We start from the raw sequence: 27,456 nt of genomic DNA, 5'->3' as shown, positions 1-27,456 counted from the left end.
GATAAAGCACGTTGAGAGTATTTCTTTTCAACAGAGAACCCGCTGCAAAGGGAGCAAGTGCTCTAATTCCTGCATCACTGTGGGATTGCTATTTTATTACCATGATCAGGAAATAAAAAGATTTTTAAAACCCCAGCAATAATGCAGGAGGCCTAAGAGTAAGCACAAAAAACAAAAACAAAAACAGAGCACATTTTGTGATTCCTGCACCTCTTGGTTCTGGCTTTTCAAGTGGGCTTTTCAAAAGAAAAAGAAAAGAAGGAAAGGCGCCCTAGATGCTCAACGGAAGGTCTAGTCATTTTCTCTCCTCAGCACTCCTGACGCTATACAGTAAAAAGCTGTTTCCAGGGATTACACTCTGCACGCTCTTCTGCTTAGTAACAACCCATTTCCTCAGCTGAGAGACACTTATTTGTGCACCTCTCTTAAGTGGCTGCTTTCTAGAGAGAACAGGTAAGCAAACATGAAAAGTCTGTCTATATATTTGCCTAAATAAGTAATGTGTTCTCGCAGCTGTTTTCAAGGAGGTCGGCATAAGCACTTCCCGTCTGCGGTCAGACCAGCTGTCTGTCAGTTTGATTCACTGGCAGGGAGAGGTTATTTTTCTGGCATATGCTGCATCTTAAAGTGATTAAGTTTAGGTAGCTATTCCAAAGGAAAATCAGGGATGGCAATGTTAACAACATAATTAAGGTTTAGAAGATGACAGGATAAGATATGGGATAGTGTGTGTGTGTTGTGTGTGTGTATGAGAGAGAGCCTCTGTATGTGTGTATCGATACAATATGTACCTTTGCAGTTATCAAGTATTGCAAGTCGAGCATGGTTAACCAATTCAGGGTAACTGAAGGTCAGTTGTATCCTGTGGGATTAAAAATATCAAAACAGCAAGATGCAAACATATTTGTTGTGAACCAAAAGCAAGTAAAACATGTATGTATTGTGAGGAGGGACAGTTTGTCTAATGCAGTAACTGCATAGATCTATAATTTGCTACTTACGATATTAACAGTCAGCTTTTTGCCTTTGGTATTTTTGCTGTACTATCAAGAAGGCCTGAAGGTCACCTGTGTGTTTAGTTACCCCACTGCATTGATTAATTCAGGTATACAGACTAATTCAGATATTTACATCTTTGAAATACATTTGCACTTAAATACATACCTCTGAGGGCTTTTTCAAACATAATACCTTGAATAGAAATGGGGCAATGGTTTCTTTCACCTATGCAAACGTATAGACTTTCAAATGAATGCCATGTAGCAAAGTGAACACCAGCTCAAAATTGGCGTGTGGCGATGCCAAGGGCATCATTTGGGATTCAAGCTGGCAACCATAGAGATTGGACTGTGTCACGGGGAAGACCCATCCTTCGTCTAGTCTTAGATACATTTGATTTAAAAAGCCAAAGCAATGTATTTCAATATAATTTATTTTGGCCACTGTTCTCTCCATCATAGATATGCCCATATTATCCAACCATCTCAGTCTTATCTCAGGGCAGTGAACTACCAATAATAATAATATTTTTTTTAAAAAAGAACAACAGAGCCTCTTTGGGATAATACATAACATGGTGTGTATAAAAGGCAGCCACTTTCCTTATAATGTCAACATTTGAAAGAAGTTACCATTTTCATTTACTCTATGTGCTGGGATTCTGTTAGTTTGCATATGAGCCACAGGGACTACAGGCATGTTATACATTGACAGAGAAATGCAGGAGATACATCACCTAAAAATAAAGTAAAAGATGTCTTATTGTATGTGATTTGTATATGGTAGTCAACCATGCCTAGCCCTGACTAAATGCAGGAACAACTGGTATAAGCATTGATCTTTGCCCAGTACTGGAATCAGTTGCCTTGGTCAGTGGCTCCCTGCTCCAGAAGCATTCATAATTTAAAAAATCAGACATTGCCAGTGTTATTATACTCATTTAATATGAAAAAGAATCCACTACGTGCATCTAGTACAGAGGAAACATGTCACAAGTAATTATGTTACCTACTTTTTGGCGTAATGAGGGCAAAATGACATTTTCCTTCTAAACTGGAAATCGCATTTAAAATAATTTATGTAAAACAGATAACACATATGTATTATTATTTTTCGCCATGTTACTTAAGAGGGTGGTGATTAAATGATTTTAAGAAATGTTGAGACTACATAGGTTAGATAATGTTATTTTGTGTTTTTTTAAATGGGGGAAAGATAAATTTAAAATAGCCAATGATGTAGTCAATTACATTGGGAGGTAATAGCAATAATGATCCCCCCCCTTTTGAGGGGGATGGGGAAGCTTTGTAATATGTTACAGATCTCTATATGTTTCTAACATTTAAACTTGCAAGCACCGGTGTAGGTTCATCCAATGGTTTACACATGGCTCTTAGTGCCTGTAACTACCAGAGATTTATGTGCTCTGCATACCATATGAATCTAAGAAGGGTCAGTTGCATCATTTCCCTGCCTATGTGCTAGACAGGAAAAAAATGCATGAGGCAGTTCTGAAAGAGGTCGCAAGCAGACCCATGCCGTGCCTCAAACATCAGAGCTGTGGAGAAATGTCAAAAGTAGTAAATGAAAGCTGATACTATTCAAGCCTTGGGATATGTATGTATAGCGTATACTACTGCACCATTCCTGTCAAACAGTAGTGAAGACGTGCAGGCTCAAAGGCAAGTGATTCAGCTTTCTTGGTTTGTGGCTTATGCTCTGTTGTTTGCTGTCCACTGGATCATACCCTCCAAAACTTCACGGATGAAAACCAAGACATGTGCGGTCAAGAGTGTGACCAAGTCAGCAGAAAGCATCAATGAGAAAAAAATACGAAAGCTAAGGGAGGCTGCAACAGTTTGCATTGGCCTGAGTTTACTGGGAAGTTCCATCCTTGCCTCTCTTCTCCATCTTAGTGAATTAATAATTTGAAAACTACTTTTGCAGTTTGGAATCAGTTTGCAGCAACTGAAGTGGGAGGAGAAGAGAGATAAAAACAGCTGAAAAAGAGCAATAGCAAACAGTTCGAACTGTCTTTGTCAAACAAAGGCAGTTGGTGGTATACAGGATTTGTGAAGTTGCACAGCTGGACCTCTTTGGTGAGACCCTCAACACTTTGAAACTCCCTATCTGAAATAAACACATATTTCCAACCTTAGAGATTATTAGAAGCACTGTAAAATATTGTGGGTTTTTTTGGTATATGTTTATTTTTCTATGTATATTGTAAGGTATCGAATCACTGCCTATATATGTAAGCCACCTTGAGTCCCCTGTGGGGTGAGAAAGGCTGGGTATAAATATGGTAAAGAAATAAATAAATAAACAAATAATGTATTTGCTCTGGTTCTACATATTTTCCAGCTCCTGATTTATCAGGACAGTCCAGATTGATCTTCTATTATCATATGTTTTACCTGATTTTAAAATGTCCTGGTTTCTGTCTTCTCCCATTTCCTTCTTTGTCCTCAGCTGATTTCTAGTAGTCCAAACTGAGCTCAAAATGCAAATGTCGTTTGCAATCAGCTAACTGAGTGATGGGGGGAAGAGGAAGGGAATCTTGCCCTTCCTTGTAGATTCAGGCAAAAGCAAACTGCTGAAGTCTCAGCTTAGGTGCCCCTATTAATAATTGTTGCCATTTTGACCACACTTGGATGTTGTTTGGCCAAATAGATTCTGGGTTTCATCTGTGGAAATTTGGTGGGTATGGTTCTATTATTATAGATTGGGGAATTATGCTGTTTTAAATTAAATTATAACTATTCTGTTTTAACTGATACGATTTATAACCCACAAAACAGTGTTTCAAGTACAATCCTGGTTCTTAATCTGTTCTAAGTCATCAGCCCCATTTGATAATATAGGCTATGGACCCTCTTTCCATAACATGGTGACAATACTCATTGTAGGCTACAACACCCAATATGGTGAGAAGGGTCCCTGATACTGAAAGCCAGCGTAAGAGAGGATTAATAATATTGCTTGACAAGAGAGAATTCAATACAAAAATTTTAAACAAATAGGCAAAAAATGGAAGAGAAAATGCACTCAATTCATTAACCCCACCACCACCACCACCCACCCTCCCTCCCTGAAGTTTATTCCTGGACCCTTTAGATCATTGTATGTAATGATCAAGACAACATAAAACATTTTAATCGGTTATTTAATTGGCAGTCAAAATGAGTTGCAGTGATGGAATTCACCTGAAACTCAACACTGATGCTCTCCTTTCTATGAGGGCCCTTCCAGACAAGCCCAAATCCTGATGCCTTTCACAATTTAGGCCACACAGCATTCCTAAACCCCAGGTTTTCCCTGGGCAGGGGTTGCTACCAGAGGTCTACCCATCTAGACAGCCCTCAGCTCCCTGTTTCCCCTCTAAACTTCCTGAAAAACTGGGATGACAATGGGGATTGACCCCCAGGATCGTGAAAGACGGTCCCAAGAGTCAATCCCCACAGGCTCAACATCTGGAAAAATCTGGGCCTTGCAGTGAGGTCTTTTCAGGTGTTTTTTAAAATCCAGAGTAAATTGGGAAATCCCAGTTTACTCTGGATTAATCCGAATCAACCTGAGGAGTTGTTTGGATGCCTCAGGTTAATCAGAAACCCACCATGGGTTTTGGGCCTGTGTGGAAGTGTCCCTAAAGTGCAAAAACAACTGTGTTGCCTTCATCTATCTTTCCTCATTTTTCCCTACACACCTGTTAGGTTTAAGATTATATCTACAAATACATCCATAGTAAATCAACTACCTTCCTCCTGTGTGCCATCTTCTTAGGTACATGCTTTTAAATGCTTACCTAATTTCAACCTGAAAAATTTGTTGCCTAATGCTAAGAAAAACCGATCACAGGAGAATACATAGGGTGATGGCTGTATAGTTCTGAAGTTCTGTTTCAGTTGAAACACAAGGGAAGAAGATTAAAATAGATGAGTTTAGTGATGCAGTTCTTTGATCTTTGCATAATAGAGTTTTTGTAGTCAGTGTAATCTGTGAGTATGATTTTAGAGCATAAACACTTGCTGTACCAATATCCATATCATTTGCTGTTTCTCTTGAAAATATGATCACCACATTGTGTCTGAGACAGAGCTAGCCACCTTTATGTACTTCAGCAACTGGAAATCAAAGACCAAGCTGCTATTTGTAGTAGCTGTATACTACCTGCGGTATCATAGGCAGAATGCCTCTGGCTACAAGTTGCATGTGTATGAGGATGCTGTTATATCTGTATCCTGCTTAGGGGATTCTTTTTGCCATTGGGTTTGTCTCTGTGGGAATGTAATGTTGGGCTAGTAAGCGTTTGGTGCAATCATGTGGGGCTCTTGTATGTTCTGAGATACAGAACGTTCTTGAGTTACAAACACCTGACTTACAAATAACTCATAAAGAACAGGGGTGAGACAACAGAAAGTGAGAGAAATCTTCCCCTAGGAAGAGAAATTCACTCCCGAAAGTTATTACGTGGAAAAGGTGTCTCCACTGAAACTTTCTCACCTATCTTTGTTTCCACAATAAACCAAATTTTTCAAAATCCAATTGTAACAGGGACAGAAAGTGATGTGAAATCTTCTGAAAAGGTGCAAAGACATCAAAACAAATACCACAAGGGCGTTAACCCTTTCCTATGCTATCCAGTAATAGCATATGACTGGAGTTACACTTAAAAAAATTATTGATTTACTCTATTTATACCTCGCCTTTCTCTACTCTAAAGGGGACTCAAGACGGCTTATATAGAGGCAATTATTCAATGCCTTAAAACACATACAATTCCAAAAATTTAAATTAAATTAGATTAAAATTAAAACATATTAAACATTTAAAACATTCAATTCCATATTAAAATCATGACATCCATAATCGTAGTCCAAGCCATTCCATAGCCATTCCATATATTCCAAATTTGTTAATTGCACTGCACTATTCTCCAAAGGCCTGATCCCACAGCCCATTTTCTACCTTTCTTCTGAAGACTAGTGTCGCTGGGAAGGGAGAGCCATAGCCAAGGGGCCACTACTGAGAAGGCCCTGTCTCTCACTCCCACCAGTCATGTCTGTGAAGATGTGGGACTGACAGAAGGGCCTCCCTGGACTATCTTAATTTCCTAAATAGTTCATAGTGGGAGATATGATCAGACAGGTAAGCTGGTCCAGAACCGTTTATGTACCTGTTCCAACTTTCAAACAAATTCAACTTAAGAACAAACCTACAGTACCTATCTTATTTGTATGTTGGGGACTGTCTGTATAATGTTTTGTACATGGAAATTCATTTTTAGATTTGGAAAATAGTATCTGCAGTAAAATGTGATTCTTCTTTCCTCCATCACCAAGATACATTGAATGAACAAAAAGCAACCCATTTGTAAAGCACTGAGTTTTCTTGTTTTTACATTGGAATGCAGTGATTTTTATTGTTTGGAAGGAATGTATTTAAAATAAAAACTTCCTATATTGAAGGCTTCATAGTATGTTACAAACATTAACAACCTTAAAAAGCATACAGAAGTGGAAAAAAACTAAAACCCAATGATTTTAATCCATTTTACTGCTCATACAGGCAATTCATCAAGAGCAAATAATTCCCCCATCTTTCGAGAATACTATTCTGTATTTATGTTTGTGTGTAGCAACATACACTAGGCTTGTCATCACCAAAAAGGAGTGAGAATATGATCAGCTCTAGCTGTTTCTAGCTGGCTAACAGACTCTGGGGAGCCATTATCAGTGCTGGTTGCTGCCGCTATTGAAAACAGCTTTGTATGGAAACGCCTGGGGACTTGAACTGAATGCTATAGGCCAGATTTGGTGGTCATAATATTTAGTAAGGAATACATGGTACCTATTCCTGTGTGTAACCAATGAATAATATTTCCTTTCATTCTATTTTGTAATTCTTAAAATTGTAATTATGGAATGAAAAAGAATATCCTAGGAAGCAAAACATTGGTGAAACAGTGGTTTCCTGAATGGCAAACTGCTCTAAACTGAGCCAGATCATCGCTCCTTCAAAACGTTACTTTTTGATTCTTGGTTTCAAAAATCCAATGTTCTTTGTACTTTTGGTGGTGTCACAGGAGGATCTGATTGTGGTGATTGAGATTCTGGAGAATGAAAAGATATGGTTGTAATACCTCCCCTCCTTCTGGCTCTCTTGGAGGTCTGTCCACTGGCACTTGACCCTGAGCCAGCACCAGCAGCATAACGGCCTCCAGACCTCAGGATTTTTTGTTAATGTTATATGTGTTGTTATACATTTATAATTATTAATATATACGGTATATATATTTGAGTATAAGCCAACCCAAATATATGCCAAGGCACCTAATTTTACCAAAAAACTGGGAAAACATATTGACTCGAGTATAAGCCGAGGTGGGAAATGTAGCAGCTACTGGTAAATTTCAAAATAAAAATATATACCAATAAAATTACACTAACTGAGACATCAATAGGTTAAATATTTTTGAATATTTACATAAAACTGTAATTTAAGATAAGACTGTCCAATTCAGATTAAATCATTATTTTAACCTTCTTCAATGTAAATGTGCTTACGTATAAATGTTCTTACATTTAGTATAATAATAAAAATAAATAAAGTAAAATAACATGTAAAAATGTAATAATAATAATAGAGTAAAGTAAGGTAAATGTAATAATAATAATAATAATAATAATAATAAGACATAAAGTAAAATAATAAATGTAATAAATATAATAATAATAACCCAGTAAAATAATAAATAACTTTCACTTGAGTATAAGCCAAGGGACGCTTTTTCAGCCTAAAAAAAGGGCTGAAAACTCAGCTTATACTTTAGTATATATGGTAATATATGCTATGTATTGTATTAATAAGTTGTACTGTTTTTTTGGAATTTGAATGAAGGGATAGGCTCAGGCTTCTTGTGAGAGAACAGAAGGGTACGTGCATGCAAGCGTGCACACACACATGTGTACAAGGAAAAAAACTAGCAGTAGAGTCAGAGGAACAACACAATTAGTTGTTAATGTTTTCGAGGAGGAAGGTGCAGCCAACAGCCACACATGCAGTCCTGGTAGTGAGAGGCACCTCAACGGGAACAGGCAGGTTTTTGTGATATTTTAATTAAAAGTTACTCCTGAAGGTATAATTCTTTTGAATACAAATAGTATAAATAACAATAATCTGACCGGTAGCACAGTGGGTCAAACCGCTGAGCTACTGAACTTGCTGACCAAAAGGTCACTGGTTCAAATCCAGGGAGCGGGGTGAGTTCCCACTGTTAACCCCAGTTTCTGCCAACCTAGCAGTTCGAAAACATGCAATTGTGAGTAGATCAATAGGCGGGAAGGTAACGGCTCTCCATGCAGTCATGCCAGCCACATGACCTGGGAGGAGTCTATGGACAGTGCTGGCTCTTCAGCTTAGAAATGGAGATTAGCACCAACCCCCCCAGAGTCGGTCACGACTGGACTTAATGTTGGGAAAACCTTTACCTAATCTTCTATGTCCTGATGGAGGTTGGAGTTAGAGAGAGACAATGGGTTCTGCTGGCTTGGGAAAGCTTCCACAGAAGCCCAACAGTGTTGTTGTTGTTGTTGTTATTATTATTACTAGGTGGCAGTAGCCAAATGATGACGATGACTATTAATTGAAATTAAGAAGATTGCAAAGGATAGGATTGGTCTAGTAGAGGAAAGAAGGCAAGTACAACTTGGTGTTTCTTGCTGGTTTAATTCTTTAGATTAATATTATTATCAACAACAATTATATTTTATGTCCTGATGGAGGTTGGAGTTACAGAGAGACAATGGGTTCTGTTGGCTTGGCAAGCTTCCACAGAAACCCAACAGTTGTTGTTGTTGTTGTTAGTATTATTATTATTATTATTATTATTATTATTATTATTATTATTATATTTGAAATTAAGAAGGCTGAGAGCACAGAGAGAAGTATAAACAGAGAGAACTACTTTCGCAAAGGAATGAAATTAAAGGCATTGATGGTAAGTTTAGGTAGGTAGGTAGTAGTTTTCTGAGAATAAGGCTTTGCTGTTTGCTGGAATTATTGTTATTATTAATAACAATAAATCCAGCAGGGATATTTCTGGCTTTCACCAAGTGCATGCAGGCAAGTGTATTTCTGTCGTTCTATGTAGGTGTATGTTTATTAGGTGTATGTTTTAAAAAATGTATTATGTGTGAACTGATATACATTATAAATTAATGTATGAGTAATTTTATTTCCTGATATGCTTTTATTTTCTACTACTTTCTTTAGACATCTTCACATGCACTATTTTGTATATGCCAAGGAATGTAGCTGACCATTTCTTTCTTGGGGACTTTTGCCTCAATAAATCCAGCTATGGCAAAGGTAAGTGAAAAAGGGTTTGAACCATACAATTGACCAACAGATCAGTACACATTGTGTAATTTGGGACTTTCAAGGATCAAATATCATTCTGTTTTTGTGAATCAGAGAGGTATTGGACTCTCATACAAATCTAAGAACCTATGAATAATTTAGATATTTATGTTCTGTACTTGCACTCTCTACCAAAACATGCTGATTTTTCTCCATAATAAACTACATTACAGCAATTTTCACAGATGTCTGTTGTAGCAAAATTAACAAAACATTTTAAAAGACCAAGTGATTTATTTTACCATAAACTCATGGACTATAGCAGAGCTTTCCAAACATTTCATGTTGGTGACACACTTTTCAGACATGCATCATTTCGCAACACAGCAATTCAGTTTTACTAACAAATCAGAGGTTAAACCAACCACTTATAAGAGATACAGATGCATACATACATTGTAATAATGAGCACAACATATCTCATGAATATCTTCCATTTAAATTTGAAAAAAAAAGATGTATTGCTTGACTCATAGGTTTTGTATTAAATTCATATGGCACACTACACGCTGTAGCTTACACACTAATGTGTCATGACACAAAGCTTGGAAAACTCTGGACTATAGTCTACTTTAGAAGAGAGAATGGAATGAAATCTGAACATTAGGAAGAACTTCCTGACTGTGAGAGCCATTCGGCAGTGGAACTCTCTGCCCCGGAATGTGGTGGAGGCTCCTTCATTAGAAGCTTTTAAGCAGAGGCTGGATGGCCATCTGTCAGGGGTGATTTGAATGCAATATTCCTGCTTCTTGGCAGGTGGTTGTACTGGATGGCCCATGAGGTCTCTTCCAACTCTTTGATTCTATGATTCTATGAAATTATATTTGAGATCCTGCATGTTAACACACATTTTCAAGGTTTCTCACTTAGATTAATGGAACCACAGAACCATAAAGTTGGACAGACCACAATAGCCATCTACTCCAGTCCCCACTATGCGCAAATCCCTTACTAATGCACTTTATTTATTATTTATTATTTATTTGGGGTTCTTGTACCCTGCCCTTCTCACCCCGAAGGGGACCCAGGGCGGCTTACAGCTGCAAGGCGCACTTAGACGCCTGCTACACAAACAATCATCACAAAAAATATAACAGTACAAATTCCCACAATTCAACATTATCCAATAAAATCAGCAAAAATGGCTATGCAATCTCTGTTTAAAATTCTCCAATGAGGAAGAGTCTGCCACCCTCCAAAGCAGTCAGTTCTTGAAATATATTGTTTTCTTTGGGGCTCTCACTCTTAATACCTGAACAGCCAAAAGGAAAGGCTTATGATACTTAGAGTTTCTTTAGATCTGTGTTTGAAAGGCTTTTCACAATCAAGAAGGCTGTCTTACTAATTGGAGGAAAAAGCACACAGAAGGTTTGAAATGCCTGCGTTGTTGGTTTTTTGATGTGGAAATAGGCCAATTTGATGTAGAGAAGCCCCTGTTCATGTTGAAAGTCTCCACATGAACAAGAATGCTGGAAAATCAAGGTTCTAGGTTGGGTGGCCATTCTCCATACAAACATGAACTTTAATCTTCATGCTTATTGTTTTCCATGAGTGGAAATCATCAACCGAGTGGAACTGTGCTAAGCACGCTTCTCTATGCTCATTGATTCAAAATGCATCCGTAATTGTTGAACAGGGCTTTTGTTACTTGCACTTCTCTAATGTCTTTTGACCTTTGCCTCTCACTGTTGGTTATGCTGAAGTGGTCACATTGAAGTTCTTTGCCACTTTTCACGGCTTTCCAAAGATGTAGCACGGAAATCTGGAGGAAGTATGAAACTGGGACATTAGTTCCAGAAAAGGCAGCAAGACGGATTCATGTTTCTAAGGCCCTTTGAAGACAAAAAATACTAGCTATAGTCTGTCTACTTAAAAATAACATTTCCAGGAACAGTCTGCAGCTCTTTCCACAAATGGCCCTCTAGGGGTTCCTTGCCCTACCAGGGTTGCCTGGGAACAAAAAACAGAGACATCCTGCTAGACAGTTTGATCACCTTTTTAACAAAATGCGTAGTACATGGCTTAGTATGACATTTGATTGGAATCTTTTTCTAGTCTGACTTGCAGCTGTGTTTGTTGTCTATTAATCTCTTCTCTGCAAAAATAGGGCAGGAGTTTTAGACTGAGATTTTTTTTTTCCATGTCAGGAGCGACTTGAGAAACTGCAAATAGCTTCTGGTGTGAAAGAATTGGCCGCCTGTAAGGACGTTGCCCAGGGGACACCCAGATGTTTGGATGGGAAGCTTCTCTCATGTCCCTGCATAGGGAGCTGGAGCTGACAGAGGGAGCTCACCCTGCTCCACGGATTCGAACCTACGACCTGTTGGTCATCAGTCCTGCCAGCACAAGGGTTTAGCCCATTGTATCTCCGGGGGCTCCTAGACTGAGATGGTGTGCTGGTTTGTCAGGCTGGTGTACATAGGACCATACATGAAGATCCTGTTACCCTGTAATGCAAAAGAAGTATCTTCAAGTCCACACTATTTTTTCTTGTTCCATACTCGGTGACAATTGTGTCCATTAACAGATCCATTTTACATATGCTGATGGCTATAAATAGAGGTCTGAATGGCTTGGGAGCCAAGTGTATGAAAGACTATCTTATAGGCTACATGAGGCTGCCTTACCTTCAATTCATCAAAGTTTTTTCTTGGAGTTCCACCATTGTCTCCTTACTTAATGGTTCAGTGATTGGGGGCGGGGCGGGGCGGGGCGGGGGGCGGCTTCCTTGGTTGTTGTGCCTCATATATGGAATTGCCTCCTCAGAGAGGTTCACCTTGTGCCAACTGTATGCCTTTTTGGCATCAGACAAGGACTTGTTTTATTTCCCCAGACGTTCCAGCTTGTTTTGTGGCTGCTTTAAATGTCAGCTTTATTGTTTTATTACTTTTCTGGGTTTATTGTTTTCTTCTACTTTTCTGTGCTTTTTATACCACATTGAATTGTATTTGTTCTTTTTCTGTTCAAATATGTACTGAGCTCTGGGAGTTTTGCCCTGAAGGGTGACTTATGAGTTAAAAGAACAAAGAGACCACATGGCTCTCCCCTCCATTCCTCCAGAACATTCATCAGTTGTGCTAGAATCGATGATGTCTGTTATCTTAAATTATGGCCACCATTCTGCCTTCATTAAAGATCTGGGGTCCTTTCATACTTACTACACAATTATATCATTGTGATTCCATTTTACCTGTGGGAGGGTGCATCCTATGGAATTCTGGGATTTGTAGTTTAATAAGGCACTAGAGCTCTCTGGCAGAGAACATTCAATATCCCTCCATAAATTGCAAATTCCAGGATTCTAAGTTAAAATGGAGTCATAGCATTATAACTGTGTTGTGCAAAAGGACCCAAAGCCCTACTAAAGCCAGTAGGCTTTACTTCTGACTGAGTGGGCTTGGAATTGTATTGTACCAATGCAGCCCTATGCATGCCTACTCAAAGGTCAGCCATTGAGGCCCCTTCCACACAGTTGAATAAAATCCCACATTATCTGCTTTGAACTGGAATATATGGCAGTGTGAACTCAGATAACCCAGTTCAAAGCAGATATTGTGGGATTTTCTGCCTTGATATTCTGGAATATAGGGCTGTGTGGAAGGGCCCCGAGTTCAATTGTCCTTATTCCACTGTAATATAGCCTAAGTAGAAAACTTAGTAGAAAACACAGGAACGTTCTTCAGCAGCAACTGTAATCTTAAATAATACCACGTGTGTGCTTTCAAATCACTTGTCAACGTATGGCAACTCAATGAATATCATAGGGATCTCTTAGGCAGGGGATACTCAGAAGTGCTTTGTATTGCCTTTGCCTGAAATGTAACCTAGAGCACCTGGTATTCTTGGCTGATTTCCATCCAGGGCTAACATTTGCTTAGCTTCCAACATTAGAAGGGATCTGGTATATTTGGATCTCTGCAAATCATTACGCCATCTTCATCACAACTGGATAATATCTGCATTATGGAGGGATACATTTGTTCATTGTAGAGACAGAGGATTTATTTTATAGAAGGCATATGCTGCCCGGACCTGATCAGTAATATTTGGTGTAACTATTTGTTATATCTTCAGCGTATGGAGGCATTGAATGTTTGCTGTCGTATGTTGGAATCTGCCCTGAGTCCCCTTGGGGGGGATGAAATATAAATAAAGTTTTATTACTTATTATTTTGTTGTATCTTTATGTTTGTTGATTTTGTGTCTGTCTTAAAGAGCTTTTGACTTGTAAAACTGTAAATAAAATTCTAAAAAGATTAGCTTCTACCTCTGCATTACATTGAGGTTTCTGAGTTCATCAATGTGAAGTGCCTCAAATGTTGTTGTTTGCCTTCCAAGTTGTTTTGACTTATGGTCAGCCTTATGGGCTTTCTTGGCAATATTGTTCAGAGGGTATTTGCCACTATCTTCCTCTTGGAGAGGTGTGCTACTTGTCCAGGACTACCCAGTGGGTTTCCATGGCCTAGTGGGAATATGAACCATTGTCTTCCAAAATCCAAACCTAACACTCAAGCTATTATACCACACTGTCTCACTCACCCCAAATGTACTTGTATTCAACTTGAATGTCTTTTCTTGCTGTTTTTGTTGCAGAATTGCTCTGGATGCAAGGAGAAGAGGCCTGCCCACAGTTTATGTACTAGCTGTAACAAATGGCTGTGCAGCTTGTGTACAGAGGAACACAGACACAACAAAGAACCAGAAGAGCATTTCTCGCCTATTCCACTGAAAGGATGTTCAGGTACATATGTGATTCCATCAGATTTTTCTTTTATCGATATTCTGAACGGTTAATGTCATAACTCAGTCACAGATACCATGTAAGTGAAGGAAGTGAGAGTGCAGTGGTAGATTTCTCATCTGATTTAAGTGGAATTGTTAAAACAGATGCTTGCTTCAGAGGTGAAGTTGGGCAGGATCAGGGAAACCACAAGAGAAAACATGTAGAGAAGAGATAATCAGACAGGGACAAGCTGAATCATCAGTTTTGTGTTTATAAAAACAGCTATATTTCTATTCTCTTTCTAACAAGGAACACCTAATAGGTGAAGAGTAATTCCTGAGACTATCTGTTGAGACTTAGAGCACAGATAATGTCTTTCACAGCAATAGAAATGCTAATAATAGTCTTTAATGAGGTACAACAAAAGAGGCACTTAACAGCAGTGAAAATTAGCAACTCAAAGGAACCTTCAGGCAGGTAAACAAACAGTCAGTAATCCGGGTCTTCCAGGCTTGAGCTCAGCCAAAAAGGAAACAGAAGTAAACAGAAGCGTATAGCAAACGCGAACTCAAAATAGTCTCTTAATGCAACAGAGTTCTAAACAGAAACAAGGTCCAATAAGCAAAGGCGTGGTCCAAGATGATTCCAGGGTCGAAAGCAAGATGAAGACTCTAACGAAAGATGATTCCAAGGTCCAGATATGCAAGGCAGGATACCAAGAAACTCAAACAAGAATTAGGCAGGCACAAAGCACGTAAGCAACACTTTGTCTTCTGCAAAGTAACATCTCCCAACATGCTCAATTTATGCATCACTGCTATCGCTTGATGGAGCTTCATCGTTCGCATCTGAGTCTGACTCATGTCCTGCAGCTGCGTCCTGTTGGTCCCTCCAATGTTGCCATCTTTGTTCCAGGGCCTGATCCTGCCAAGAAGAACCCTCCTCCCAAGCATCCTGGAACCCTTCAAATTCCTCGCTGGATGTAGGTTGGGCGCATATGTCCCTAATGTTCTGAACCAGAGTCCAATCTAGTTCCTCCTCCATTTCATCCTCACTAGAACTGGAAACGCCTGCTGTGTCTTTAAGTCTTTTGGACAGAGTATCACTATCACTGCCAGACTCACTGGCCACCCGCTTTACTCCCCGGTAATCTGACTCTACTCAGGGCCGAACCCTGCAAAGTCTTCTGTGTCAGTCGGAGCCAAAAAGATATCACAAATGCGCTTCAGCTGGCGCTGCTCCAAATCAGATTCAGCCTCACTCCTCCTTCTCCTGCAACCAGTAGTAGATACAGTGCCAGGACGCTGAGTCTCAACACTATCTATTAGCCTCAACAGCAGTAAGGTTCATGCTGTTTTGTCCTGAATTTTATTTTGACTTATATGTTTTCTTGATATAAGTGTTATGATATGATATCAAAAAGGAGTTTTCTCTAAGATATATTTACCTGTAAGGTGACTGGTTAGACCAAGAAAAACTTTACCAATTAAGAATTGCAAATTCAGGCTACCACGTTGATATGTTATTCAGATAGTTTGTTCATTATTCAAATTATGTGGCAGATCATGGAAAGGTTGGCCAGAATACTTGGAGCCCACTCTTACTTATTTTCCAATAGGAGGCAATCTTTTCAATGTTCTACATATACTAGAAATAGAAAGTTAGATCGTTAACCATTAATTGCACCAATTACTGCCAGAGTGCACAGTCAGTAGATAAGAGATGCTGATATTCCATACATATAGCCCTCTTGAGAATGAAGTTTCCATAACATTTGGCATTCCACTTGAATCACCTAAAATTGCTTAACTACCTTTTTTTGTAAATGTTGTGTTGTTCCAGTGGTAAGAACAACTTGAAGTGAAGGCTTAAGAAGTCTGATTTCCCAGTGCCCTGCTTGAAAGCAACTGCTAGCATTTCAACCCAAACCTTTGGCTCCGGATGAGTCCTTTGCCACCTAGCGGTTCAGTGCAGTAACACAAACTACAGATTTTAATTACAGAAGGACAGTCTTACTTCCATATTGTGGTTTTGACTTTTGCAGTGTTGTAGTTATTCTTGGATTTGATCAAAAACTGTCCTCTTTAGGAATCTTTCTGTCCTCCAGTGTGACTCTACTGTCACCTTCCTCCAGTCATTCTGAAGTATCTAGAGATTTCTAGAGAGAACACTTTTCTAGAATCTCTAGGTCAGTGGTTCACAACCTGTGGGTCCCCAGGTGTTTTGGCCTACAACTTCCAGAAATCCTAGCCAGTTTATCAGCTGTTAGGATTTCTGGAAGTTGAAGGCCAAAACATCTGGGGACCCACAGGTTGAGGACCACTGCAATAGGTTCTCCAATGCGATTTTGTGGTCAGCTTCCAGCACAATTTGACCATAGAGTTGTGCTGGAAGACTTGGATATTCCTAGTTTTGTACCCAAGAGGTGTTCTCTGGATAAAAAAAGCCAATTTCTTTATTCTTGCCCCCTACTCCACACATTTATGGAGATCTTGTGCCCCTATCACCAATGAATGTGGAGGGCTGACTCTAGTCATGCCTTTTAAAATAACCATAAGATGCACCCCTCAAGGTCTCTTTGCTAGTCGTGTCAAATTTCAGTGTGTATGTTTTGTGGTTGTGAACTTATGATGGACAAAGGTAGACATACCTTATCTATTATTATGAGAAATTACAGAAATATATTTTTGTACCTGAAAAAGTAAAATGGACCAAAAGTTTATTGGAGTAATATGTTTATAGCTTGTCGAAAAGTGTTAATGTCTTACCACTGTTAAGAGCTCTGTTGTCTTGGCAAGCAGGCATATCAGCAGCATTAATAAAAGAAGCTTTCCTTGTACCCATTTTCCATTAGTACCCTGTAATTTTGCTGCCTTTGAAGCTTGTAGTATGTGACTGAATCAGAACAAACTAACAGGGACTAAAACATCTGATGGAAATCAATATTTATTAGATGTGGTTCAGGTGGCAGGGATATATGTGAAGAAAATTTAACATACCTACTGATCTGGGAAAAGTTTGTATCTCAGTCTGTGTATTGTAGCCTGCAGATGGATAAATAAGCACAAGAAAGTAGAAACTGATACATTTCATACAGTGCTCTGAGAAATGATGTGTATAGCAGTTGAGTTGACATTGTGCTTAACACAGGTTATATTTGTGCTTTGCTGAAAATGTGTGCATTTTGTGCCAAGAAAATTTAAGAGGATGTGCTTTGAATAGATTATGCAAATTAATAATATATTGAAATGTGTTTATTTTGCATAAGAACCACTCAAGTTGCACACTATGCTAGTTCAATAGAGCTGTAAGGAACTCAACTGTGAATAATATGTAGTTGTAGGGATTGAGTAAGTAAGGGAATGTGAATGGAAACCATGGATGCTAAGGGGCAGAAAAACAGTGGGTTTTCCACATGCCACCGCCATGTTTCAATATTTTACCAGATGTTTATTTTCTCCTGAAACCTCTCTTCTCCTCATTTTTCTCCTTTTCCATTTTCTCCACCCAGTACATCCTTTGAGGAAGATTTCACCTAAGATTGTAGCATAACAATAATAACAACAACAAAGCATTGTTGAAGCCTTCCATGGCTGGAATCACTGGGTTGTTGTGGGTTTTTCGAGCTATATGGCCATGTTCTAGAAGCATTCTCTCCTGACTTTTCATGGATGTCTGCCATAGATGCAGGCAAACCATCAGGAGAGAATGCTTCTAGAACATGGCCATATAGCCCGACAAACCTACAACAACCCAACAAAAAAGTAACCCTGCAGCATTGTCTATTTATTTTAGCATTCCCCTAGCAGTCAACTACATGACCCTATGAGATGACTGTAATCAGTATTTCTGCTGAGAGGAGACAACATATGGTAATTGGTTGAGCATCACTTATCCAGTAATCTGAAGCATTCCTCAATTTGAAACATTTTGCCATTGGCCACCTCGTTTCATTTTCCTTTCTACCTGCCTCTGTCATGGGGGAGGGAAAAAGGGCAGACCAAGTACCTCACCTCTTTTTGTTGCTGCAGCTTCCATAATCTCCTTCTCTGCTTTCATCCCCCTCTTGGTGTCATTATTGCCATCATCCCCATGAAATCACCACACTGGTGAAAGGAGTACTGGTCTACTTGCTTCACATCCACAGCTATGGTACTCTGCTGAGATGATGGTGGCAGCAACACAAGTGGAATAAAACCAGCCATTTTGCTTCCTTGTTTGTTTTCCTACAGGGGATCCCTTTTCATATATACCTCACATTTTCTTTTTCCATCTTTCCTTATCCACTGGTGTCCCCCCACCACCCCCAGATAATAATAATACAATAATAAAACATTATTTATACCCTGCCTCCATCTCCTCAAGGGGACTCGGAGCGGCTAACATGAGGCCGAGCCCAATAGTTACAACAAAGCAAAATAAATACAACATACAATCATAAGATAATACATAAAATAAAACACAATGAACTATATGAAAAAGTAATACAAAATAAACACAGGGTACAACAAAATAAAGACATTAAGCCGAGTGGGCAGGGCTAAGTATAACTGATAGGAGTTTAAAACCCTGGGTGAGGTGGATAGTAGGGTAACTTATCTGGTGGGCGGTTTGGATGGTATGACCAGTGGGACTTAATTTCAACTGAAAAGTGATATAAAGTGCATTGAAGGGCAGTTGGTCAAGGTATGGGGATTTGTTATTCATTCCTCAAAGGCACATCGGAACAGCCAGGTTTTTAGGCTCTTCCTGAATGCTGCCAGGGTGGGCGCTTGCCTAATATACAAGTGGTGCATGGCTGTGAGGGCAAGCATGTTCAGCATGAGATGGCAGTTGAGGCATTTTGAGGTTTTGTGTGTGTGTATGTGTGTGTGTGTGTAAATATATATACACACATACATACTTTAAATTCTGGAAAAATCCAAAATCCTAACTGCTTCTCATCTGAAGCATTTTGGATAAGGGCGCTCTAATGATATCTGGATTTTAAAACCCACAGTGACATCTTAGTAGGCCTTCACTACCATTTTGTTCAGAAGAAGACTGGTCCAGAAATTCTACAGCATCCCTGAAGACTGCTGAGTAGGAAGTCATAAAAGGGAGTCACAAAGCAGGCTGGATTTCTCTGTACTTGGTTCATGCTTGATTTTTGTGGGCTTGAATATAGGTCATCTAGAAATTCACATACATGCATCCCAGATTGGTTTTTATAACATCTCGAAAACCACTGTACATAGTAATGCAATTGTTGTACACTTATTCCATCATTTCCTTAAGGAACATGAATGAGAGCCATAATGAAGAGTGTTCAACACTGTCTCTATAACAAATTTTGTCCTTTTGAGTTATCAGTAAGTTGCCTATTGTGCACTTCCATTTTGTTTCATGAATATCCTATTTCTATTGCATTTGTAATTGTTTCTATGGCTTTGATTAACAATTTGCAGGCATGATGCATCTTTATGCAAAAATTTACTTTTGGAAACATTGGTGACAAAATTGCATACTAGGATCTGTAAATCTGTAGTTTTTTAAATATCTCTACTGTTGAATAGATGTTTGAAAAGATAGTAGATAACAACCTTATTCTCCAGCTCCGCATAGCCTTGGTTGCCTGACCCAAAATTAGGCCTTGGGAGCATAAGGATGAGGCCCACCTCTGTTCACTTGCTGAGATAGACCAATGTCAAATACCTTTCAATCAGGAATATGCAGCTTGGGAAGGAGGTGAATTTCTATTCTATTTCTAGTCATGTAGTAAGTACTTTTTAAAGTACAATGAATAGTCTAGTTGAGACATTCAAGTATCTGTGCCAGCTATCATCTTTTGTGTGAGTTGCTAACAACAAAGAAATTGAACAGGATTATCATATTGCATATAGAGACATGCAGAATGTGTGGAACAAATGCCACAGAAATTATATATGCCTCTGGAGTAATTCTGAATCAATCATGCTTCCAGGAGCTGATGGGGAAACAAGTGAATTTCCCTTGTTTTGCCCTATGCACAGTCAAGAGGCACTCAAACTATTTTGTGAGACCTGTGATGTCCTTACTTGCCGCTGCTGCCTTCTGATAGAGCACAAAGAACACAGGTACTAAATATTAACTGTCTGATATATGTCTTTAACTAAGCTGTGTATAGGGTGGCCAAAAGCACTGCCAAAACTTTAATAGTTCAGCTGAAGAGAGAAATGTGGTACAGTAGCTTGAGTGTCAGACTAGAAGTGGTTCTGTACAGGCAGTAAATCTGATTTAGGAACTGGATTAAAAAGAACGGTCCCTCTGCAGAGCACCTACACAATCGCCCCACGAACTAGTTCAAGACTGGGATGCTGGCCATATCACCCACTGATTGCAGATCGGTTATGAACCCAGGACTGCTTTTTCTTAACCAGTCCACTGTGGGGTGATTATTACCTTCTGGTCCAACTGTGGTTCAACATGTTTCAAAAGTGCATCAGTTGATAGGGCTGTCCTATCTCGGTTTTCCCATCCCAGTTTTGGGCCCTGTATAGGATATATAGTCTAATTGGTTGCAGTGATTTTTTTTATTTATTCCAGACTTTTTGGTGAGTTTTTTTAATTTGCTGTTTAATTTGTTAAATTTGCTGCAGCACGCATTGGGTTGTATGTTATGTGGACACCACAACCTTGAGTCAGCTTCCAACTGTGTGGAGCCACCATAGGATTCCAATAGATCATTTTTTTCCCTTTCTCTCCCGCATCCTTTCCTCTTTCCTTTTATCACTGATACAGCATCTCCATATCTGTTTTGAATAATCCATTCACTCTTACACACATTGCAAGCTGTATATTGTTGTTCTTATCGTTCTTCAAATCAACTCTAGATTTAAAAATTCTAATAGATTCTCAGGCATAGCCACACACATTTCTGAAGTATTCGCCTGCCCCCCCCCCCCCCAAAATGTATACACTCTTTTCCAGCAAATAGTAGCTATAGAGATTATTTGAAAGTTAAGTAAATGCATTAGATATAAGTATATTTAAATTGAAGAATCAATGTTATAATCATGATTTAATCAGTTACAAAATTCATCTGAAATTGCAGTTTTATGTTTAATCTGTTGTCTCTGCACATTAATGCATGCATCATATTGCTAAAGCACAGTTTTTAAAATCACTTAAAACTTCCCTTGTCATTTTGTGATGCTTCTCTACTGTTGGAATCACAGCTAAGGCTGTGTGCAATTTTTGAAAAAGAAAAATGCAAAATTAAAATAAAATTCCAGAATCACACGATGTTAAAGGTATATGCATTTGTGAAGGCATAATGTATTTATTAACATCCCATGTACACCTATACACATACAATATCTTACTCCTTCATGCAGTCAGAATCCTGCCAAATTAGCTGAGTAGTGTGCAGGTGGTGAAAGGGGAACCTGCATGAAGGAAGTTTAACTTTCCCTGCCATTTCCCCTTGATTTATCTCAAAGAACTGAACAATAAGGAGGAAGGGGACATCAGGGTTACTACTGCTCAACTGTTTGCTGACAATGGGGTGATGAGATCGTGGGGAGATGGGGTTTAAATCTCCCTTCTGCATGATCTCACCTTGCTGAGTTGTTCAGCTGACTTCTGTCAGACACCTGAGCAAAAGATCAAAGAGGAGGTTGGCTAGTTAAGCTTCATCTTCCTTGTTCAGGCTTTGAATTCCAAGAATTTAAAGAAAAACACCAAAACTTTTCTTCTTTTCCTAGGTTCAGGCATCTTCACGAAGCTTTGCAAAACCAAAGAGCTATCCTGGAAAATGTCATGGCTAAAGTGGAAGAGAAGAAAAATGGAGTTCAGGTCTCAGCCAAGCAGACTGAAGACAGGTATTGTTGCAACACCTCTTTCATAAGAAGATTAATTCTGATAAGAGCCTACTTTACTAGAACATTTCCTTCCAGTGATTTAACATATTGGATGGCTCTCTGTACATTTCTTTGTATGTCCCTGCAGATTGTGAAATACTAAAAAGGCTATTAAAAACATGATACTGAGATATTTTTTCCCACTTTATCCTTCCAGTGATAGAGGCTCATTGAAATAATGGCTGAAGCATGTAATGGGCCCCCATCTGCATTGTGATTGATAGTTGTGAATCTGTGAGGGGAACATCATCTTTTTTGCAGGTCCAGGTCCAATGGCCATTGTGTGACGTCTTAGGCCATTTTTGTGGCGGTCTAAATCCATAATATGACTATTCAGCCAAGTAACCTGCCATCTGGATTTCTTCTTCAAAGGGAGTCAACTTTCCCCTTAATGGTTCTGTGAACTGGATCATAGGGAGGACATATCCAGGGCAGATCCTGTGAAAAATGCTCTAGTGGCTTATCCATGCCCTTCCACCTATTTTTCCTTTAATTCCACATCTGAAGTGATATAGAGGGAAGTGTGCAGAGCTTGGGTAGAGATGGGAAAGTTGTGTGCTTAATTTGGAGAATAGTATTTTGAAAATAATCATTTTGACTGCCATAATGTCCTGTTCTAAGCATAATTTTGCCCTTCCCAGTAGACTCAGACAAAAGCAACCTGCTGTAGCCTCTCCTTTTCTGTCTGTTTTTCATTCATAACTCCTGTTTTCTTGGCCACACTTTGATGTTGCTTAGCAACATGTGCCAGAAAGCTTCTGTCAATCAAAAGGAACTTCCTTAACATTTACTAAAGTGGTATCTATTAAACATTCTAATTCATAGTGGATGCTTCCTTTCTCTACAGATTGTTTGAAGTAAAACATCTGCAAAGAAAAGTAGAAAACCAGATAAAAATGGCCAAGATGGTCCTGATCAGTGAAATAAATAAGCGAGCAAATGTTCTCCTCGAACAGCTAGAGGTAAGTAGGAGGATGCTGTTGTAAATGATCCTTTGCATCCATAAAGGTATTGTTTACAAACTAGAACACAATGTATGAACCAGAACATTTATTTATGTAATGAATATCCTGGCAAAAGGATGCAGGAAATGAGGATCCATGGGGAGACAAATCTATTCCAGGTGATATGAAAATGTTTGCTATGCATGGGATGCTTTGAGAGAAATCATCATTATCATAATCTTCAGCATATTTTATTTATTGATAGCCTACCTTTTTGCAGCTTTGGGATTAAGACATCTTATAAATATTAAAACAGAGGCCAATAAAAGTTCACACCACTAAAAGGACACAAAAGTTAACCTTTTAAAAAAGCTATCAATAGAATTAAAAGCAATTTAAAAGCATATCTATCAAAAGCAACAAATATGGACAATAAAGTGCATAATTAAAAGCTCTGTTGCCATAAATGATCAGTTACCAAAATCTGTTGAAAGAATTCATTACCGTCAGCTGAAAGCACTCTATGGAAGGAGGCTGAACTTAGGAAACTGGGAGAAGCCACTAAGAGGAGCACACATAAAAGTGTGTGTGTGTGTGTGGGGGGGGGGGGGGGGGGTCAAGAATAAAGAAATTGGCTCTTTCTTTTTTTGTACCCAGAGAACACCTCCTGGGTACAAAATTAGGAATATCCAAGCCTTCCAGCACAACTCTATGGTCAACTTCTGCTGGAAGCTGACCACAAAATCACATTGGAGAACCTAGAACAGTGGCCCTCAACCTGTGGCTCTCCAGATGTTTTGGCCTCTTCTCCATTTTACCAGGTGTGCTTATAGGGGGTGGTGGGACTGGGAAAAAAGCCTATCTCAAAATCTAGGTGGGCTTATAGAGGAAAATATAGTCCTTCAGGTAACCTAAACCTAAAGATGGTCATTTGATTTTTATATGAAGATAGAAAGCACAGAACTGCATATCTATTGAGCCTATTCAACATGGATTTCTTAAAAACAAGCTATGTCAGACTAATCTTATCACTTTTTTTGATAGATTTACAAGCTTGGTAGATGCAGGGAATGCTGTAGATGTAGCATATTTTGATTTCAGCAAGGCCTTCAACAAAGTTCCCCTGACCTTCTTGCAAACAAACTACTCATATGTGGGCTAAGCAATGCTACTATTAAGTGAATCTGTAACTGGTTAACTCAAAGGGTGCTCCCCAATGGTTCCTCTTCATCCTGGAAAGGAGTGACTAGTGGAGTGCTGCAGGGTTCGGTTGTAGGCCCAGTACTGTTCAACATCTTTATTAATGACTTGGATGAAGGTTTAGAGGGCTTGCTTATCAAGTTTGCAGATGACACCAAATTAGGAGGGATAGCTAGTACTCCAAAGGACAGGATCAAAATGAACTTAACAGATTAGAGAACTGGGCCAGAACTAACAAAATGAATTTCAAAAGGGACAAATGTAAGATACTATACTTAGGCAGAAAAAAATGAAATGCAAAGATACAGAATGGGTGATGCCAAGCTTGACAACAGTCCATGTGAAAAAGATCTTGGAGTCTTCATGGACAACAAGTTGAACATGAGCCAACAGTGTGATGCAGCAGCTAAAAAGCCAATGGGATTTGGGGTTGCATCAAAAGAAATACAGATTGAGGGAAGTGTATTCCACTTTGGTTAGACCTCACCTGAAATGCTGTGTCCAATTCTGGGCACCACAGTTCAAAAGAGATATTGACAAGCTGGAAGGTGTCCAGAGAAGGGCAACTAAAAATGATCAAAAGTCTGGAAACCATGTCCTAGAGGAGTGTCTAAAAAAGCTGGGTATGTTTAGCCTCCAGAAGAGAAGGTTGAGAGGAGACATGGTAGCCATGTATAAATATGTGAAAGGGTGTCATATGAAAGAGGGAGTAGGCTTGTTTTATGTTACCCTGGAAACTAGGACTCAGAATAATGGGTTCAAATTACAGGAAAGGAGATTCCACCTGAACATTAGGAAAAACTTCTTGACTGTAAGAACTATTCAGCAATGGAACTCTCTGCCTCAGAGAGTGATGGAGGCTTCTCCCTTGGAAGCTTTAAACAGAGGTTGGATGGGCCATCTGTCAAGGTTGCTTTGTTTGTTTTTCCTGCATAACAGGGAGTTGGACTAGATGGCCCATGTGGTCTCTTCCAACTTTATTATTCTATTCCATTAGTGTGTGATGCAGACAAATAAGGTCATAAAAGGACTCCAGTTCAGATCAGCACATACAGTGTCCCTTTGCTACTTTGCGGTTTGTTTTTAGTGGACTCGTTGCTTCATGAGTTTTTGAAAATATTAATAAAAATATTAAATATTTATGTCCAGTGGACACCAGGGAGGCCAGGGACCCCGGAAGTGCGGCTGCCTGAGGCACGGCGGTGAAGGCCTGCCTCCCTGGCCTCCACAGACCCCGGAAGTGCAGCGGCCTGAGGTGTGGCAGGGAAGACCTGCCTCCCTGGCCTGCTGATGCCTGTGTGGCTCTGGAGGCTCTGCGGAGGCCAGGGAGGCAGGCAGGTGCCCTTGGGATGGGCCAGGAGGCAGGTAAGGAAGCGTGAGTAAGAAAATAATATATAAAATATATAAAATAATGTATAAATATTAAAATTAATATGGTGTCCCTACTTCACGGATTTTCACTTATTGCGGGTGGTCCTGGAACGGAACCCCCACGATAAGTGAGGGAACACTGTAAACAATTCCTGGTTTAGTAAAAGGGCATATGAGTGAAATCTGCAACCCTCCTCAGCCCCTTTATGTTTTGAGGCTTCAGTTTCATGACTGCCAAACTGTTAGGCTTCTAGTGGCCACAAATTAACATTTCTTCTGGTGTGTTATTTCATTGCAAGTCATTAATGTTGTCACTATTTGCAAAAGGAATTCTTTCAAAAGAAGATCCCTATATTTTAATCCCACTTTTGCTTCCTGGTTTGTATTATGAAACATATACCAGTAATTCTTTTATTTATCATACATCTTGGTTATGGATTTGTATGCCTTGTGTTGCTTTTGTACTCACAATTTGTTATGTAAAGAACAACAGTTTCTGTTTGTGATTATTGACAGAGGATCTCCAGCGAAAGGAAGCAGAAACTAGAACAACAGCTTCAGGGCATCATGATTCTAAACAGGCAATTTGAACATGTGCAAAACTTTCTCAGTTGGGCAGTGTGCAGTAAAAATGATGTTCCATTCCTCTTCAGTAAGGAACTGGTAAGTGTTTTCTCCTTTTTAGTAAGGAATAAATGCTTGCTATAATCATGAGACATTAAACAAATGAAAGGAACTGAGAAAACAAATCCCAAAGTGACTGCTTAACTGCTTGTGCATTGACTTTTAAGAGTGCATTTAATTCTTAGAAGTAAAATCAAAGGTGAGGAGGAAAGCAGAACTTGGGTACATCACTTTTCAAAACTATAACTCACAGAATTCCCCATCCAAGCATGAAGACTCTGGGAACTGTAGTCTCAAAAGGAACATTGCTAAGCTCTGAAAGGCAATAAAGATGCAACTATGACAGATATTTTGGGGGAAATCCACGTTGGAGAGACAGCAAAATAAACAAAACCCAAAAATATAGAGCAGGAGTCCCCAAACTTTTTAAACAGAGGGCCAGGTCACAGGCCCTCAAACTGCTGGAAGGCCGGAGTATAATTTTTTTAAAAAATGAATGAATTCCTATACACACTGCACATATTGTATTTGTAGTGCAAAAACACTTAAAAACAATACAATAATTAAAATGAACAATTTTAACAAATATAAACTTATTAGTATTTCAACGGGAAGTATGGGCCTGCTTTTGGCTGATGACATAGGATTGTTGTTGTTGTTGTTGTTGTTGTTGTTGTGTGCTTTCAAGTCATTTCAGACTTAGGTTGACCCTGAGCAAGGGCCGGGTAAAAGACCTTGGAGGGCCGCATCCGGCCCCCGGGCCTTAGTTTGAGGACCGCTGATATAGAGAGTAGAATAAGATCATATCTTTTCTACTGTGCTGAATGGTTACTCTGATTGATGTCCTTTATGCAGCCCTTAAGTTTCACTCTACTTCTACACATGGTTTTACCTATGCTATGCCTAGATCAGGGATCAGTGCAGATGGAATACACAGCTCATTATTAAGTCATGCATTTTATATTTGTTTATAATATGCATTAATGACTTTTCTCCAAAAAGGCAACCAAGGCAATGTATAATAAAAAAGTATTACAATAGTAACTATAGCATCCAAAACAAGTGATACAAATACAGAGGTTACACATCCAGACTGCAGAGAAGAAATGCGTGGAAAAATAATCTCATTGCCTCAAGCTGTAAACACATCAGTGTGATACTTGTAAGTAGGTACTCCACTTTGAAGAGGTTAGGTGTGGAAAACCTCCATAAAAGTGGAAAAACTACAATCTGAAAGTATTTTTTCTTTACCTTAGAGAACACCACTCTAGGAATCTCTAGGTAGGCCTGTGTG

At 39.2% G+C, this 27,456-nt stretch overlaps 1 protein-coding gene across 5 annotated transcripts in view; it reads left to right on the top strand.

Moving 5' to 3' along the window:
- The first annotated feature begins 296 nt into the window (after positions 1-296).
- Positions 297-27,456, top strand: part of TRIM66 (tripartite motif containing 66) — a 65,469-nt gene continuing 38,309 nt past the window's right edge. For 3 of the 5 annotated variants that reach the window (XM_060767290.2, XM_060767316.2, XM_060767280.2), the window contains exons 1-7: positions 297-453; positions 9,274-9,369; positions 14,014-14,161; positions 20,106-20,238; positions 21,868-21,984; positions 22,871-22,985; positions 26,055-26,201. In XM_060767290.2, coding sequence (XP_060623273.2) covers positions 9,361-9,369; positions 14,014-14,161; positions 20,106-20,238; positions 21,868-21,984; positions 22,871-22,985; positions 26,055-26,201 — 669 coding nt within the window. In that variant the 5' untranslated portion in view covers positions 297-453; positions 9,274-9,360. The remainder of the gene's footprint in view (positions 454-9,273; positions 9,370-14,013; positions 14,162-20,105; positions 20,239-21,867; positions 21,985-22,870; positions 22,986-26,054; positions 26,202-27,456) is intronic. The other 2 variants (XM_060767300.2, XM_060767307.2) reach the window with 2 other exon arrangements.

This window comes from Anolis sagrei, chromosome 1, assembly GCF_037176765.1.
Source record: "Anolis sagrei isolate rAnoSag1 chromosome 1, rAnoSag1.mat, whole genome shotgun sequence".
In the NCBI taxonomy this organism is placed as follows: Eukaryota; Metazoa; Chordata; class Lepidosauria; order Squamata; family Dactyloidae; genus Anolis; species Anolis sagrei.
Note: the sequence above shows the minus strand (reverse complement) of the source record. Positions and strands in the feature narration are given on the sequence as shown.